At 45.6% G+C, this 18448-nt stretch overlaps 2 protein-coding genes across 5 annotated transcripts in view; one reads left to right on the forward strand and one right to left on the reverse strand.

Moving 5' to 3' along the window:
• The first annotated feature begins 163 nt into the window (after positions 1-163).
• On the forward strand, positions 164-10676 carry jazf1b (JAZF zinc finger 1b). Of its 2 annotated transcripts, none has more exons than XR_012963249.1 (6): positions 164-387; positions 6627-6699; positions 7610-7806; positions 8531-8700; positions 8899-9507; positions 9601-10676. XR_012963249.1 is itself a non-coding variant. In XM_076148420.1 (6 exons), the coding sequence occupies exons 1-5, from the start codon at positions 273-275 to the stop codon at positions 9073-9075; spliced, it is 732 nt and encodes a 243-aa protein (XP_076004535.1). In that variant the 5' UTR covers positions 164-272; the 3' UTR covers positions 9076-9077; positions 9357-10676. The 2 variants fall into 2 exon arrangements, 1 of the variants encoding a protein (XP_076004535.1); XM_076148420.1 differs by having other exon boundaries at positions 8899-9077; positions 9357-10676.
• A 14-nt stretch (positions 10677-10690) lies between these two features.
• tax1bp1b (Tax1 (human T-cell leukemia virus type I) binding protein 1b) overlaps positions 10691-18448 on the reverse strand; it is a 13964-nt gene continuing 6206 nt past the window's right edge. The window contains exons 5-18 of one of the 3 annotated variants that reach the window (XM_076148417.1): positions 18330-18448; positions 17328-17476; positions 16879-16969; positions 16190-16375; positions 15722-15973; positions 15307-15471; positions 14948-15020; positions 14717-14835; positions 14486-14611; positions 13910-13996; positions 13273-13471; positions 11985-12145; positions 11823-11908; positions 10691-11641 (exon numbers count right to left, since the gene is read on the reverse strand). The exon at positions 18330-18448 is cut by the window's right edge and continues 40 nt beyond it. In XM_076148417.1, the coding sequence (XP_076004532.1) occupies positions 11443-11641; positions 11823-11908; positions 11985-12145; positions 13273-13471; positions 13910-13996; positions 14486-14611; positions 14717-14835; positions 14948-15020; positions 15307-15471; positions 15722-15973; positions 16190-16375; positions 16879-16969; positions 17328-17476; positions 18330-18448 (2012 nt within the window). In that variant the 3' untranslated portion in view covers positions 10691-11442. Of the gene's footprint in view, positions 11642-11822; positions 11909-11984; positions 12146-13272; positions 13472-13909; positions 13997-14485; positions 14612-14716; positions 14836-14947; positions 15021-15306; positions 15475-15721; positions 15974-16189; positions 16376-16878; positions 16970-17327; positions 17477-18329 lie in introns of all 3 variants that reach the window. The other 2 variants (XM_076148416.1, XM_076148419.1) reach the window with 2 other exon arrangements.

Below are 18448 nucleotides of genomic sequence, written 5' to 3' on the forward strand. Positions count from 1 at the left end.
GCTCGATTGTTAAGCGCACAATTTTGGTGTGCAAAGGAACGACATAGTGTATTATAACAGTGACTGAATTAGGAGGTCAAACGCGTCGCCAATAGGGTTTTATTTTGAAAGTCAGAACCGCATTTCCTGTCTCGCCCCGTCTCTCTTCGCAGCTTTCCGCAGCTCGGCGCCGTTACAGCGTTCCGCCGCTGCCGCTCCAGCTGTTCCACCGCTGTCCGCCCGCTGCGTCTCAGCTCCTGCCGAGTGCCCTCATCTCCAATGCAGCAGCGACCATGACAGGCATCGCCGCTGCTTCCTTCTTCTCCAACGCGTGCAGATTCGGCGGCTGCGGGCTTCACTTCGACTCTCTGACCGAGCTCATCGTGCACATCGAGGATAACCACATCGGTAAGCGCCGCCGAGCCGCCGTGGAAGCCGCAGGCTGCGAGTCGGCCGGCCTTTGCAGCTAGCAAGAGGCGGCTACGTTAGCCAACTAGCGAGTTACTTCCTGCGTCCTGACAACCGTGTTGCTAGGCGCGGCAGCTGCAGATGTGTAGGTGCAGAATTTACCACCCTCGCTCGCCGTGTGCATGTGGTTGGTGTTTTGGTCGCTGTAACGCCACCAGAGGAAAGAGCGACTGGCAGATCGCACTGTTACGCCCCTTTGGCTCCAGCAGCAGCAGCGGCAGGCCCGCGCAGAGCGGCTCCTTACCGGCTGCTACACACACACACACACACACACACACACACACAGCGCTCATCATTTTGCTTATGACAGCTTAACTAAACTGGAGATAAATGGATGTTACGTCTAACATATCTTCAATAAAAATGGTCATGCATTTACCACCCTGAATCATTGGTTATTAGCTTGTAGTGTATTTTTGTTGCAATATAAACAGAGAGAATGTCACGTAAACACAGCTGTCAAGTAAGCATTAGTCTATAAGCTTAGTATTAATGTGCTTAGCACCAACTAGAGTCACAATAACATCTGGCAAAACTGGCCGCAAGAGTTCCGTATTATGTTAAGAAATGTGACGTTATTCGTTATTCTAGAGGCCTTCTAATTGATTTTTGTGACGACTCTCAGATGTGTGTAGATATTGGATGTGTGTACAAATACATGAGATCTAATGAGGCTTTTTGTGACATCACAGTTCACCCCTACAGCAGATCTGACCCCGGTCAAACTCAGACTGAACTATATTGAACACATATATTTAGTTTGATATTATGGATACTGAGATATTTCAACTCTTACTACAACAATGTGTCCCTTACTAAACACAAAACAACGATACTAAATTAACATAACTAAACTTAGGCCCCTCCTGCTCACCAGGCATGCATGGCCAAACAATTCTTATTGAGTCGCCACATAATCAATTGCGCCACCTCTGCTTCACATGGGGCTGGGCCTTATACAGTAAATGGAGTCCGGATGGTCTAAGGGTTTAGTGTCCTCCTCTACAGTTCCATGTTTGTATTCTCCACTCCCCACACTCTGAACTACGGGCCTCCATCTGTTGCCTGCTCCAGTATTTCACACATTTGTTAGCGAAGGTGACGCAGCCCAGCTGTCTCTCGGTTGATCTTGTTTGTTGCCTTGCTGGCTTTAATATCCTCGGCCCCTCTCATTGTGTGTGTGTGTGTGTGTGTGTGTGTGTGTGTGTGTGTGTGTGTGTGTGTGTGTGCGAGGGAGCGAGGTGTTAGCCGCTCCATATTACTTATTGGGGAATAATGAGGCAATTAGCTGGCTCTGTGTGGAAAACCCTCACCCTAACCCTCACTGTGTCCGCTGGCCTGTGCCCACTTTGAGACTAAGTGCGAAATCTTGCGCGTCGTGCCAAGTTGCCTGTGAAGCGTAATTACAGAGTGAGTGCTTGATTTGGCCGCTCTTCCTCCTCATCTGGTGGCCTGCTGCTTCAAGCACATTGCTGCTTCAATAATGAGGCGCCTGGAAAACAACTGCACGTTCTTATCCTCATTTCCCCGCAGTCGGCTCGCTTACAGGGTGGAGCTGCTGGCGATAGGCGGCGCTGCTCCGCCGTTTGGCTGAGGAGCTAAGCTTCCACCACAAGTCAGATCAAACATCACAGCAGATATTATTCCCACACACACATTCACAATCCAGTAAATACTAACAAAATGAGGTAGCGTATGCTCTTATACTGTCAGTGTACAACGAGGATGGGATTGCAGGAACTTTGACACTTCCATTGTTGATAGACACTTTGGCAGAGGCTCAAACTGCTCCATTAAACTTCACCTAATAGCACATAAACTCAGCACACAGACTACTTTCCAGGTAATGTTTCAGGTTTATGACGTGAAGGTAGGCTGGAGGCCGTGCTGGCATTTGTGAACAAATATGCCTCGACTCAACACATCAGATTGTTAGACTGGAGGATCATTTTTTACTCCGGGTCCACAAGCTGTGTTGTTAAGCTGCAGGATCTCCTAAATGGACCTGGTAGTCCCGCTCGGCGCTGTACTAAGCCGCTAAAATGTTGACTTTGTCGCCAAGCTAGCAGGCCAGAGGCACAAAGAGGCGACGTTATTCAAGCTGCTGAGGCTCGCTGTTTCCACAATGGCTCTGTTTGTTGCCACCCCTCTCCGGAGGCTCATTTAGGAGATTTTTCTTTTTGTACCTACACCCCAAAAATCTGAGCGGAAGTAATAAATTTGGGAGGCAGTAACTAGTTCCCGATCTCCGCACCTGGTGGACCTAATTACATTTCCCCATCCCCCGACACCAGCGCTCCTTGTTCCTGTGCTGTGTTGACTGCGGTGTAATGGGCTGCTGGACTCCATAACATGCTCCTCGTAGCAGATCATGTGCAGCCTGTGTTGACGTTGACATTTGTAGCTGCAATCTAAAGATTGACAAAGTCAGATTTAAAATACAAATTCCACCAATGGAAATGGACAGAAATTGGTGTCTAAGTTAATTCCTGTGTACATGTGGCAATTTGACTCTGTTTCATCTGCTCTCTTAAGGTCACATTGTAATGAATTACCTGTGCCGCCACTCCTGGAAAGGCCCACTGCTGTGCAGAGGCGTAATAAACATGTCACCACCACCGCGCTCGCCGCTCTGCACTACCCACAGTGCTATGGGACACAAGGGGCAGACGGGAGAGCCAGAGTCTGGTGGAAGTAATAGACGGGGGCCTGTGTGGGCGTTTGTGTGTTTTTGCGGGTGTGTGTGTGTGTGTGTGTGTGTGTGTGTGTGTGTGTGTGTGTGTGCGTTATGAGTTCCCTGCTCGGTCGTAGGAAGGCTTGTTTTTGTGATCATCCTTGGTTTCCAGTTGTGGCCCTGATGACAACACGCGATTGCATCATGTTCTCTACTTTCATACTAAGGAAAGTGTCGAGCAGGCTCCTTGAAGCTCATTTCATAGAACCTTACAGTATGTTAAAGCATTACGTCATATAAAAAGGAACAGAAAAAACAGTTTGAGACGATTCTGTTTACTACAAATGGAAAATAAATGTGTGGAAAATGAAAATAATGAGCTTTAAACTCCATCATGCATCTGTTCTGCTTTGCAACATCTCCAGGCTCTTCTCCAGGCCTGCGTCACTTTAAAATATATAAGGAGTCACGCCGCACAAACACACAGTTTTAGGCTCCTACCAGTGGGCCACCAAAGTGGACCACCTTGTTTGATTAGAGGTTCCTGTCTCAGCTGGAGAATCCTTCAGGCTGCTTGAGTGCCGGTGGGCCCCAGAAGAATAGCAGCGGCTGTGGGGATTTGGGGCCCCTGCATACTTCTTTCCTCCTAGTCCCCACCTGAAGTGTTCCTGATTTACGGCGTGTGGGGACACATTGATCCGTGGCTGTTAGAGCAGTCTGAGAGAGATGCTGGACGCTTATTAGGAGGGCTTTCTGACATACCAGCACATGGTGCTCAGAGCAGGCTCTGCACTGCCTCAAAGCCTTTTGGCAGGGCTTTTCCTCCAAGAGAGAGGTGTGCTGTCCTTCTCACCGGGGAAAAATCCACCTTAATGAAACACTTGCGTGGGTCTGAGGCCCTCCTGCGTGTCTCTTAGGGTCTGCCTGCCAGTGTGGAGGATCCCTGACCCAATTTCCTCCCCTGCCAAGTTGATGACGCCTCATATCGCTCAGCACTCACATCTGCTTTCAGTTGTTGTCTCAGACTAGGAAGCAACACTCAGACTAGGAAGCAACAAATGCAGTGAAGTGAATGAAGGAAACGTAACTTGTATCAATCCGTCAAAAGGATCAAGTCTGTTTGTACATAAGACAAAAACTCTACAGGAGTCTACAGGAGTGAGACTGTAAGGTGGCTGGTGATACGTGAGTGTGAGTCAGAGTTTTATTACATCCTCACCAAGGTGTTGCTTATGTCCTCCATGATCACATCTGGATAGGTGTTTGTGTTTGTATAGAAACAAAGTCTATGTAGATAGACGTTTAATGTGTACTGCAGAGGTTTAACTTGACATATAGTCTCAAATGAGCCTGCAGATGGAAACCACCCTGACTTATGGCCACGTGGGGGCGCAGTGTTTCAAGGCTCTGTGAGGCCCAGCGGTAAAGTGGAGACACCGCTGTTGGGACTCTCTCTCTCTCTTTTAGCACTGCCGAGCAACATGAAGGTCTGGAGCGCAGCATGGGAACACAGTTTGCGGTGTCCAGTGTGGTCACAGAGCAGCAGCGCCACGTTAACCAAGAAAAGAGGAATGAAACACAAAAAGCACAAGCTCAGAAAGAATGAGGCCTGATGTGGTTGTAAATGAGCCGCTTAACCCCTCAGAGGAGGGGTCTTCAACAGGGGGGTCGCGAAATTTGTGGTTGAGCGGACATTTTTATATTTTTGAATTTTTTTTCAAACCAATTTTTTTCCCCAAAAGGTCTCCAACAGTAGCTCACCGGCCGTTTCTGAGCAGCTCGCAAAAGGTTCAAAGAATACGTATATGTCATTTGGTAAAGCTGTTAAAATTTCTATCCGCCCCCTTTTTGTCCCAAAACGATTATAAGCCAATCAGCTGTCAGCCCCATGACACTGCTGTCAAGTTTGGTTATGTGACACCGTAACATTCTGCTAACAAGCGCACGCCGGACTTAAGGATGACCGTGGAAAATAGCCCCGATAAAAGGCAACTTATATACTGTTATCATGAGGAATTAAATACATTTACGAATGCGAATGTCAAGTGTGTATGTGTCTGGTTTGCGGTGCGGACGCGTCTGTGGAGCGCCACTTCACCGAAGTACTCAGCAACTTTTCAGGGGACTTACCGAGCCGAGGGCCAGCTTGGCGTGATGTGTCGTCAGCGAACGCACCGGCGCAAAGAGCCCACTCTTTTAGGTGAACGATGGGAGCCGGTTCCCGTCCGAGAGCCGTTTTTATTTTTTCTGCAACTTAATACAAGATAGAATGATAGGTTGGTCATTCTTGCCATGAACACGGGGAAGACTGGTCGTTTGAACTGATGTTGTGCTGTTTGACCAATTCACATGAAATCAGACAAGGACCATAACATCAAGCAGGGAGGGGCGTGGGCGTGCTGACGGTCTACTACAGGTACAGAGCAGGAAAGAGAGAAGCAGAGATGAGTGACAGCTGGAAAAAAGCAGCATTTGGATGCATTTTAACAATTGTGACAACATAAAGGCAGAATGCAGAATTTGCAGAATTAAGCTGTCATGTCCACTCAATCCAGTGTATGTTCTTCCAAACAGGAAAACATTTCAAAACTGTACGACATAGAACGTGCTTCACTGTAAGAACATTCCAACTATTTCAATACCTCATGAAAACAGTACCACACTCTCTGTCATCTCATTATCATCAGAACAGACTGAATGCATTTGAAGTACAGATGATATGGGAACTACAGGGAATTCCCTCAATAATGGAATGTGAAGGGAAATTGTGACAGTGATATGTGGACAGACAAATGTGAAATATGAAAGGTATAGTATTAGTAAAATCAGTAATAACATTGTTTTGGAGACGCTTATTCAGCTGGTTTGGGTGAGAATCAGTCATGTGGATAAATGTTACTAATAATGTTAAACATGAGGACATTTTTATTTTGTCAAAGTAGCTCTGAGGCAAAAAGGTTGCTTTAAATCCATAATAACATGAATCCAACATATTGTAGTGAACGGATGAATGGAGGCAGAAGGTGATATCTTTCATCTGTTACCAATGTGTGTCATTTGATCTACTGCCATCAAAGTAGATCATCAAAGCTGCACTTGGAGATAACCCACAGCCACTTAAAAGACAAATCTGTTGAATACTTCCAAACTAGTCTCAAATCCCTCCAAGGTCAACAGACATTGATGTTTATACATGGCACGAAGCCCAGTTTGATATAAAACACAATTTTAAATATAATGTAAAATTTACAATATATATAGTAGGGGGTCCCCGCTCCATCTCTCCATCAGTTAGGGGGTCCTTGGCCTGTAAAACGTTGAAGACCCCTGAACTACAGGATGCAGCAGCATGAGCTCAAAGAGCCTGGATGTGTTGTTGCCACCGACTGGTTATGCTCACAAAACACTTCTAAGCTTTATGAATAACACTATGTGTGTGTCAAGTCAATTTAAGTCCATTTTATTTGTATAGCCCAATATGTGTGTGTGTCTCTCTCCGCCGCAGACACGGACCCTCGCCTCCTGGAGAAGCAGGAGCAGCAACAGCCCACCTATGTCGCCCTCAGCTACATCAACAGGTACAACAACAACACAAAGTTTACATTCACATTTATTTTCCTCCATTTTCTAATGTTTACTTTGTTATATTTGTTTATCCAAAATATCGCTTCTTCTTCACCTGTAACATTGTTTGTGGTCTGCAAGCTAAACGCGGCAGAGGACGAACAGAAACAAAATCATAATTAGCGAAGAAGACGGCTGAAAATTGTTTATTGCATGTCAGCAGAAAACAAGAAAAGTTTGGGGAAAGTAGCCTTGGTCAGTGTGATCAAGCAGTAAAGACAAAAGTAGCTGCTGCCACCTTACTGGGCTGGAGGCCTCCTGGCAACATGTCGCCAATGCCTGTGTGGTTTACCCGGGAATGTCAGGCCCACCATTATTTATGATCAATTATACACAGAAATGCATGTGAAAGAAGAATGTCAGTCAAATAACTTGCACAAATAAGTTAAAACAGACAAAGTTATGGCTTGTGGCTTTCATGGTGTTTGTGTTCTGGCTCTGTAAAGTTCAGTCTCCTTCATCAGATGCTCTCTCTCTTACTCACGTCATCTGGAGGATTGCTCAGATTAACCACTGTGGAATCTGGTCATTGTGTTTTATATGCTGGAGGTTCATCAGATCACTCTTCTTTCATTTGGTGCTTCAGCAGCATGTGTCCCTGCCTACATCTTGATGCGGTTATCACTTCATCTCTTAATTCCACTTTTCATTTAACAATGTCTGTGTTAACATTTCATTTTTATGATACACATTTACCAAAGGCTTTACTGTCTGTCATAAAGCCAGGCCTGAATTATTTTCATGGGAACGCAGACTATGATCTATTGATTCCAAGCACATGTTCTACGGTAGCAAACTTTCCACACTGGTTCAAATAAAAACTGTTCCGCATAATCGTCGTCTCGTATCTCCGGCCTCACACAGATTCATGACTGACGCGGCGCGGCGAGAGCACGAGGTACTGAAAAAGAAGGTGCAGCCCAAGCTGTCTCTGTCGCTGACGGGGGGCCTGTCCCGCAGCAGCGTGGCCACGCCCCCTCGGCACTCCAGTGGCAACCTCACCCCTCCGGTCACCCCGCCCATCACCCCGTCCTCTTCCTTCCGCAGCAGCACGCCCACAGGTAAACACCCAAACGACGCTCGACAAAGAAGAGCAGGAAGTCACAGCGCAGGGCTCACTGTCGTGTTGTGTTCTTTACCCCAAAATGATGAGGCCACGCCTCCCTGTAACAGCCAGTACCCAGACATAACTCAGATATCAACCTGGCAGGTTCATAGGTAGTTAGTCTAATTTCCGCTCAGCCTGATGGTGGCGCCATAGTAACCACTTTCGCATGTCATGATCATAATATTACAGCTTTTAAACAGTAAGTTAAATCATCGAAATTTTTCTCTCTGCATCCACTCACACAGGCCGCACCTATTTCTGCCCTTAGTAGATGTTTGACTTTGTTTCATCTCCCCTGACAATTTGAGCTCAATTGTAACACAGTTTGACATGTTTAGCCACATTTGACTACCAATGTTGATTGATATGGCTTGAATTTTGTGCACATTTGAACTCACTTTCTTGTGCAAAAAGAGTGGACCCGATGGTGGTGCTATGACAACAGTGAAAATGTCTCTTTTCTAGTTTATAGTTGTAATTCTAACAGGTTTACTGTGGTTATTGCGTTCCGTGTCTTATTTTTGGTCTTTTCACAAATATGAGGAAGCAAAGTTCAGTCCTACTCTAAGACTGCTGGAGTGCGTGTGCGCGTGTGCATGTGTGCGTGTGTGCATGTGTGCGTGTGTACTGTGTAATGAATCACTCAGCGCCCGTCTGTCTGTCTCGCCGCCCCGCAGGCAGCGAGTGTGACGAAGAGGAGGTAGACTACGAGGAGTCGGACAGCGATGAGTCGTGGACCACAGAGAGCGCCATCAGCTCTGAGTCCATCCTCAGCTCCATGTGCATGAACGGAGGAGACGAGAAGCCTTTTGCCTGCCCGGTCCCAGGCTGCAAAAAGAGATACAAGGTAGGTTCCAGTCCCTCACAACGCCCAACAGGTAGAGTATCAACCAGAAGTATCTTTGTACACCATTACATGAAAATACTCCTGCTATGGGATGGAAAACTGCATCTTATTTGAACGTTCCAGCATGTAAACATAAACACATACATGTAGGAGATCTTCCTTTTAAGCTTCCTGTTTTCTATCTCTGCTTCCTCGCAGAATGTGAACGGGATCAAGTATCACGCCAAGAACGGCCACCGGACCCAGATCAGGGTGCGCAAACCCTTCAAGTGTCGATGCAGGAAGAGTTACAAAACGTCTCAGGGTCTCCGCCACCACACCATCAACTTCCACCCGCCCATCTCCACCGACATCATCCGCAAGATGCAGCAGTAGAGGTCCACCAGCACTCACCTGGCAACCCAAATCACCTTCATCACCAGCAGTGGCTCTTAGTCACCCCCCCCCCCCGACACACACACACAGCCCCACCCCTCTCTCTCCTTCTCTCTCTCTCTCCCCCCTTGTGTATATTTTGTTATTATTTTTAAACTTTAGCTCATAAAGTTGGATCCTTTATGTAGTTCACAGTTTTGTACTTTTGCACATTTAAGCTATCATTCGTTTGTTTAGTATAATGTTTTTGTTGTCATGTGTGCGTGGACGGCCTGTTGTAGATTCCAGAATGACCACACCAAGCCGCGAGTAGCATGTAGGGCGTCCTGCTGTGATTCACCAGGAAAGACGTGGACGCTTTCAGTGCCTCATTAGGAGCCTCACAACGGGACGATGAGTCAACGGAGGAACATGAATGTGTCATACAATGTGGTATGTCTGCCCTGAAGACATTTGTACATAGGCTATCTTACATTCTCTTATCCAAATGAATTGTTACCATTTTCATATCACTAACGTTTTCAGATTGACCTCACAAGTATTCCAAATCATCTGTTCTACCGCAAACATACAAACTCGCCGTTGTTTGCACTAAAAGATGATCTCAGGTGATGTTCGCAAGCATTTCAGCACCACAATCCTGCCCAAGTGTTCTGATGATGCGTATGCTGACTGTCCTTGGACTTGTGGGAACGTGTTTTCACTGTTTCTTAAGACTCAAGCCGTTCCCTCGCTGTTTCGCCACAAGGAAATTACGCACTTTTCCAGTTGCCAATAACCAGTTGCCAACAAATTAACATTTTGTGGTTTCCGGTGGGTCTACAGTGAAAAGGCCCCTGGGAGCAGATCCTGTTAAAGACGATGAACACCAAACCTCCAGTGTTTTTCTGTGTTGTGAGATTTATGTAGCTGCCTTGAAATTTAGACCATTCCAATAAGTATCCTTCTTCATATGGTTCCACATTGTCGCTGAGACGACTCAGCTGGACACACAAAGGATACGGAAACAGCCCAGTCGAGACTGCTGGTGCTGTTTTCTGTTTCATGTTTCACCTCAACACCTCATCATCCTCGTCACGGACAGGAGCAGGAGGGAACAGGTGGATAGATTTAGCTCATACTGTGCATTATTCTCCCGGTCCTGCTGTTTGGACTGTGACGTTGTGCCATAATGATTCAGAATCAGGTAGGGGGTCTTACAGCACCACCACAACCCGATTTTAAGAACTGCAGGATCCTAATTTGCCATCAGAGGGAGGAGTTATCAACAGTGACCCATTAAAACATCTTCAATGCATGGATGTTCATGTTATGGAACATCAATCCAAATATGAATTGTGACAGTATTGTACTGCCAGTGTTGAGGGAAGTCTTTGATATTGTGTACAGTGAATGTATCGTTATGTGTTACAAGTGCATTAAATTATATTTTCATATCTTTCTGGAGAAAAGTATATAAACATGTATGAAGGCAAAGTAGAGATGGTTTGGAGAAAGTGAGGGTAATGTACTGTTCTTCAAACTAAAGCTGCTTCATGTCAACTTTTGTTACATTTCAAATAAAAATGTCCTCTGTGTGCCTAAAGGTTCAACTCAATATATGTGAACTGACCACTTGAGTTTCAAACACACTTTATTAGTTCTTATTGGATACATGGAAAGCCACTTGACAAATGAAACATTTCTATGGCGGAAATAACTTATGACTGTAAAGAAGGAAGGAAGAAAGCAGTTAGAACAAAAGCCTGCATGCCTCAATGAGCTGATATGAGGGTTGTGACACTAAAACCCAATTAAATTGTCAACAAAACAACAAAAGAAACCTAACATAAAGCATAAAGCATCTTCTATCATAGACAAAATAGCAACGCTTTCACAATATCACTGGCTTTAATTCTAAAATAGATGATCTGATGAGATATAATGTTATCACTTCCTGCCTGCATATAGCGCACATGGCCATTTACTGTAAAGATGAACACCTGACTCACAATAACGTTCAAGGGCAAAGCATTTGGTTAGATGGTTGAAAAAGGATGTTTGGTGCGTACAAGTCTCTCCCTGATACATGGTGTTCTGTGACCGCCCGCTGTATGTGCTGTGTGTACCACAGGCATGTCCCCCTAAAGTACTGCTCAAAACCAAATGAAACTGTCTCAACTATAAAAACTTTCAGATTCAGCCCTGGGGTTTACACTGACTTCATGTCACACCACTTCAAAGTTTCTCTATGTTGAAGTAACAAAGCGACAGTCAGTTTAAAATCCTAAAGAAGTGGATCTTCACATCATTACATGCAGAAAAGAGTGCAGAGTGTTGATGGGAGGCTAATTAAACTCATCCCTTTCCCATGTGCATCCCTTTCGTCTAGTCGAAGTTGAGCGCGTGTCCGTCGAAGTGAGTCAGCACGTGATTCTCAAATGCCTTCTGGTCGCAGTCCAGCGGGAACTGCTCGCTGCACATGGGGCAGATTTTCCAGTGGCTCTCCACGTGCTCCTCAAACTTGCTCTGGTCATAGTTGGGCGGGAAGATGACCTCGCAGAGCGGACAGCGTTTCATGTCCATACTGTGGGCGGGGAGGAGGACAGCAAGAGAAGGAGAAGAGTGTTAATAAGCAGCCCAGCCATGATGTGAGCAAACCGCGAGGTAATAAAGAGCATCTGCCTGACACCACGTGGGTGGGCTACTGCTCCGCTGGGTTGGGGGAGAGTTGGGGGAGTTGAGGCCTGCGTGTGTGTGTATGTTACCTGGCATCAAAGCAAAAGGCAGTTTGGCCGTCATTCACAAAAGGGCTGTGAGTCTCAGTAGCTGCTGGCCGTTCACTGGTGCTGCCCTGAGGACACAAGCATCAGCCAAAATGTGAGAACGTCACCTCAGGAAACAAGACTGCCTGTACTTGTTTGACTCACGTTGTTGTGGTTGTTTTGCTGCTCCTCGGCCTCTTCGTGGCCGTCGGGCCGGCTGTGGTTGCGAGTGGGCTGGATACACACCACGTTACTGTCCCAAGATGGGGGGCCCACGGGAGGCAGCCGGAGCAACTGGTCATCTGAGAACTCCTCATCAGCCTCGTCTGGAGAGGGACAATGCGGAGACACAGGGACAATGTTAGCCCTGAGTGCAGGGGTGTCAAACTCAAATACTCAGTGGGCCAAAATAAAAAACTGGGACTCAGTCGCGGGCCAGACTCCATATCTCTTCTATCTCGGATATATAATGATAATCTTTTTCATATGGAAACATACTTAAGTTTAGCTTAAACATTAAGTCTGGAAAAAGCACAGCTTAATATTATAAACGCATGAGATATCGATTTTCAAATAAGAGTAGCATTCGTTTCTTATTTTTATCTAAAAATAAAATAAAATAATTATTATGCCTCTCTATCTGTAACCTTTCAAGTTCATTTTCAATGGAAACGTTTTTTTCACAGAGCACAACAACCCAAATAAAAATTCCCTCAATGAAAATCCAACAATTTAACTACTCTAGGTCAGGGAAGAAAAAAGTGCAGAAAGAAATGCTCAGTTTGCTAAACTCTGATTTACTCTGATGCACACAGATCTGTGCTGCCGAACACAGAGAGCATTTGAGCAGCTTGGGGACGGAGTTGTTGGGGAATTGTGTCGGGGATGAAACGAGGAAAAGGAGTCATACTTTGACTTGAGCGTGTCACTACACTGGAGTTCAATCAGCTCCATTTGAAAGTTTGGTTGATGCGCGTTCCACGTTAAATGCAAACGGATTATGAAGCACTCCAAACTCGGTTCTGGGCTTCAAACTCGGCAAATCGCTGCGTAAACTCGGCGCAGAGAACGCACTCGCAGAGCATTCTGGGATGTGTAGAATTAGCGGTGCATGCGCTATATACCGGCGGGCTAGCTCTAATAGACATTTGACATGACCTCGCGGGCCAAATATAATTGCACTGCGGGCCAGATTTGGCCCGCGGGCCTGAGTTTGACACCCCTGCCTTAGTGTGATTCTATTGTCTAGTCCTGGTTTATTCTTTTGGGTGTCTTGGCATCACCCAATGGTCCAGAGGGTCAACCGCACCTCCTGTCTGACGGTGAAGTTCATGTTTCAAGTAAGAATGTGGTCGTCCTGCTTTGTTCTGATGAACATGAGCGAGATAGAGGAAGAAACAAATCCTCTCTGTAATCTTCATTGGATTAAGAGACACTTTGAAAGGAAACTAACCTTTGGAATCTGAGATGGAGTATGGGTTCCCGAACTGCAGTTTGCTGGGGCTCTGGGAAGCGAGCAGGGGGTTGGGGGCATCCTGGTTGTACGGGACAGGATACTGCAGGAATAAAGGCACACTGGACTGGATGCTCTCCAAACTGCTCTTCTCACCAGCCACCTGATCCGCCTTCTGCATCGAGCCCTTCTGGAGCTCCTAGTGGAGGCAACGACAAGATTCACACCATGTCACACAGCTACTCCTGAGCTGGGAATTCTTAGATTTTTCGGCATCACAAAAACAGTTTAATTAGCGCCTTCATTAAAAAAGAACCTCCTCTGGTTTTCAAAGGGAATGAAAGCCTGTGTTTTATTGATATTACAGGCGCCAATTTAATTTACAGTCTCAACCTCAAATTGGGTCATTCTGCTCCTCTAACTGTAACAGCGTTACCTCCAAGAGATATTTTAGGCCAGCGAGGACAACGCTGTGGTCCAAAGTAATGGAATGGAAAATAAGAACTCATTTACTTTGCGTCTACAATTAGAGACATATGAGGTGCAGGCCAGATTGAGCATGAGGGGAACTGGCAGCAGAGCAGCACTTTTAAAGTGGGAGAAGTCTATAAAGGAGAAAATGGAAGCTGTCACTAACCCCCTCCAGTTTTTCCTTCTCCTTCACAATAACAGCGAGTGTGTCCTTTAGTTCCTTCAGCTCACGCCCCTTCTCTGCCACCTGGCTCTGCAGAAAACAAAAGGACACAAAGCAGAGGAGTGAAGAAACGCTTTAACAAAACACCTGACAAGCTGCAGAGGAGAAGAGGCATGACTGAAAGACCCGCAGACGTCTGTGTGCGGCATTCATTGATCATAGCCATAAAAGGCTTCCCTTTACCCAAAACTGATTTATGTACTAAGGAGCTCGAAGCAAAACAAGCTGTTTGAATCCCTCTGATACACTGAGCAAATATCCGTTCCAGCTGAGCCAAGTGCAGCATTAGCCAGGGGAAGCTTCTCCTGTCTCCCCAGCCTGACATAAACAGCAGTAAAACCCTCCTTTTACAGACGGACCTGCACATAAACAACACTGTCACAGCAGCAGAGAGACGGTATCAAAGGCTCCCTCCCTGAGACAGAGCAGCCAAACAGAGCGGGGGGGATAGAAGGCCCTGGCCATGGAGCATCCACTAGCATCTGATTCTACTCTGAAGTGTCTCCAGCCTTTACCAACCTTGTAGTGGTCTTCCTCTGCTGCCACCTGCAGCTTCATGTTCTCATTGATCTTCAATTGCTCCTTAAATTTCACCTCCATCTTGGCCAGCTCATCGGCAAACATGCAGCTACGCTCCTTCTCCTCCTAAAAAGCCGCCAAACAACCAATCCTTCCTTCAATAAACGTATCCTTTGTGTTCTTCCATGGGGATACATGACTAACAGCATGCACACCTCACAGGCCTCTTACCATCAGCATCTGCTTGCATTTCCTGTACTTGTCGTTCCTGTCCGATCCCTCTCTGCTGATGCTTTTGAGCTTCTCCTGGATTATGGCTTCCAGCATTGGATCAGCAGAGCCTGGACTCCCTGCAGAGATAAACAGGATAATAAGTCAAACATCAATCATGGCTACAACTGCTTTATAATTATCACTTCACCTTTACAGTATTTCAGGTGGTATCATTATCCGAGTGTGTACCTGGCACAGACGTGTCTGGACTCGCTGATGCAGGGACGATTGTGGCCTCTGACGCCGAGCATTTCTTCTGCTCCTATACACAAAACCCATTGAAATCATAATTAAACTGAGGTCATATTTAAAGACACGAGCAGGCAGAGGCTGAGCGAGCACGAGCACTCACACACACGCACACAAACGCACACAAACGCACACAAGCGCACACAAGCGCACACAAGCGCAGACAAACGCTGGATATACTAGTTTAAGTGTATAGTGCAGCAGACTTGAAGGGCTGGTATTGTTTTTTTGTTTATGTATGTTTTATATGTTTTTTGTTTTGTTTATGTATTTGGCAGTGGGTTTCTGTCTGCTCCTACCCCTTGCTGCTCAGACAGCTTAACCACATGCTTCTGCAGCCGCTGACATTCCTTGTACTTCTCCTTGTAGTGTTCTGCAGCCATGTGCAGCCGCAGCTTCAGGTCCTCCACTTCCCTCTGCAGCTCGGCTACAATCGCCGGATCTGTTTCCTCCTCCGCTTTGGCCTGCTGACACAAAGCATTACAGCCAGAGGAGATGAAATACTGAACACAGTCCAGCCACCAACTGTACAGACCCTCTACGATTACACAGAAAGGTGCTTGTTAATGTAACCAAAAGTAAAGGACACACAGTGGGATAGATGGAGGGAATACAGGCAGGGACAGAGAATCAAACTCAACTGTCAAGTCTAATAATGAATATAAAGATCTCATATTAAGTCAAGTTATTGGCTGATGGATTCTTAAGGCTCACCGTTTCATGCTTGGCCTCTGCCTTCATTTGCTCTACCAGGCGCTGCAGGTGGACGCACTGGGCCTGAACTTCAGCCTTGGCCTGGCGGAGAGCGTCAGCCTCCACCCTCATGTGGTAGAGCTCAGACATGGTGCGGTCGCGGAGGCTAGAGGCGTCCCGCAACTCAGCAGCCAGCATGGACGACTTCTGCTGGTTGGCGTGGAGCTGCTCCTCTTTCTGCCTTAGCTGCTCTTTCAGGGCCTTCATGTCCCCCTGACACAGACAAACACAGCCTTAGCCTTTGTTTCTCCACAGCTCCACAATATTGACTATTTAGATGAGGGGTGGGGAACTTCTGGCCATTTTGATGTTTTGATGTTGCCATCCGCCTTTGGGGCCCATACCAAATTACGGATTGCCGGACCGGAGGTTCCCCACCCCTGATTTAGATGTTGTGGGTGTTGGACTTTAAAGCAAAACTGTCAGTACCAAGGGGGGAACTTTGGCCAGGATCTCCCTGTGCTGCTTCTCCTTCTCAGTGAGGCAGGCCTGCAGGCGCCCCACCTCTTCTTTAAACTGGGCGATGGTGTTCTCCTTGTTCACGTCCACAGACTTCAACATCTGCAGCTCCGCACTCAGCTTAGTGTTCTCCAGCTCCCGGTTTTTCAGATGAATCTGGTGTATACACACACACACAGTTATAAACAAGTTATGTACAGTTCAGTTCAGTACAGTACTACACATAGGGTTCTGGGGTTTTTACCTCTTTATACAGCACCAATCACAATGATGTACCAAACAGCATACGACTGTTAAAATCAATGCCGCATGACCTCAGAGATTTAGAAAGGCTCGTAAAGTTCCCCTTATGCAACAGCCATGCTGTGATAGTGCAAGTTAAATTAGGTATGGGTTTCCGTGGCGACAGCACAATATGCGCCACTCCCTGTTTCTGAGCAGCACCCACCACAACAACACACACACACAGAAACACCAGACAGAATTAGGCAGGCCATGTTTAGACTCAACATTTGGGAAAGAATTTCAAAATAATCACTGTGGTAAACAGAGATAGAAAATGAACTGGACTGTGTTATTGACCTATATACAATGTATGAAGAGTTGGTGTTAAAGGTGTTAAAGCATAAACAAAGTGAATATGCAGGAATGTTACACACCTTGTACAGTTCCTTCTCATCTTTCTCGTTCTTGAGATGAGATTCCAGTGCCTCCTTCTCTGTTATCAGCTTCTTCACTCTATCCTTCAGACTAACAAACAGGTTATTATCATTATTGTGATTATTATCATGAGTCATCTGCTGTATCAATCCTTAAAAGTTGCAATGTTTACATTCAGTACAAGGAGTAATTACTATGAGTCATTTTCTGATGAAGAAAGTTAGCAAATGATTCTTACTGATTGAAACAATTAACAAATAAAACAGAATACCAGCACAAATGTAGAAATGCTTGTAGCTACCAGAGAGACTTTACAATAGATTTAATAATGGCACCGTGAGTGAGAAAAATGTTCATGTCACAGCCAAACTCTTTTCCAAGTCAATGTCTACATTTACCTCTCTCTCTCTCTCTCTCTCTCTCTCTCTCTCCTCTGTCCTGAACTAACCTGTCCAGCTCTGTTTCCTTCTGAAGGCCCTTCTGGGTGACTCCTATTAGGTCCTCCTCTAGCTGTAGAACCCTGGCTGTGGCCTCCTCCAGCCACCTTTTGATCTCATCTTTCTCTTCTTGCAGAGCCTGAGAAGAACTCTGCACCTCCTGGCAAGTCAATAAAAAAAGAAATCACTTAGAGATCTGTGAACACAAGGAAAAGGTCCCCTGCAGGCAAAGAATTGTTAATTTGTAAAAAAAATAAAAATGTTTATATCTAACAGGAATGTATTCATCCTTCACGGCAGACTTGTGAAATTTTTATGAAAAAGAATTTCTGTATGTTATGCATTTAAGTAACAGCATTACATTACATACATATACGGTATAATAAAACCATATTACTACTTTCACTTCAAAATGTGAACTGGCCATGTTCAGCCTGTAAGGTTTAATGCTTAAACCATCGGAATTAAAAACAAATAATTTTTTAAATGTTTCTTTACGGCCAGAATTTTGGAATCTTTATAGTCACACCACATTTAGAAATCTTATAAAAGTATGGCCATAAAATTAACAGCCACAAAATCTGTAATCATGTTTCCAACTGAAGGCCGTTTAAATCCAGCAGAGCATGAATTATTACAGAAGCTGTTTCTAAGACACTTAATGTTACGCTATAAAATGTGAATCACAACTTTGATAATACAGACATCCATATCTGTCAGGGTCTGATTTATTCGTCAGCTGTTTTACACAGTCTTACACTAGGGGGTGCTAAGAGACCTTCAGGCCCAATATTAAACCGGTCTGGAAACCAGCTTAAAAAAAGATTTACATGCATTTTTGTGTTGCTTGATAAACATTTAAGTGAAACTACAATGGGTTGAAAAAACCCATTTAATTTCAATGAAGGATTTCTAAATCAGCAAGCATGACAGTCTCAACCACATTAACCGTTTCCTTTTGGCACTAAACTTTGTCTTTAACCATGACCTTGGCTCCTCCCCACTCAGCTCACTTGGTTCTCTCGTCTCAGCTGAGCACAGCTCTCCTTCTCCTGCTCCCACTCCTTCTGCAGGCTCTCCCTCTCTGCCTCCAGCTGCTCCTTCTCCTGCTGGAGGACGGCCATGCTTTTGG

Source organism: Genypterus blacodes, unplaced genomic scaffold (genome assembly GCF_046128005.1).
Source record: "Genypterus blacodes isolate CSIRO-AG114 ecotype Tasmania unplaced genomic scaffold, CSIRO-AGI_Gbla_v1 ptg000040l_1, whole genome shotgun sequence".
NCBI classification, from domain to species: Eukaryota; Metazoa; Chordata; class Actinopteri; order Ophidiiformes; family Ophidiidae; genus Genypterus; species Genypterus blacodes.

Coding starts and splice junctions, on each gene's coding strand:
- jazf1b (XM_076148420.1), top strand. CDS start 273: ATGACAGGCATCGCCGCTGCTTCCTTCTTCTCCAACGCGTGCAGATTC. Junction 388..6,626: donor CATCGAGGATAACCACATCG/GTAAGCGCCGCC, acceptor TCTCCGCCGCAG/ACACGGACCCTCGCCTCCTG. Junction 8,701..8,898: donor GCTGCAAAAAGAGATACAAG/GTAGGTTCCAGT, acceptor GCTTCCTCGCAG/AATGTGAACGGGATCAAGTA.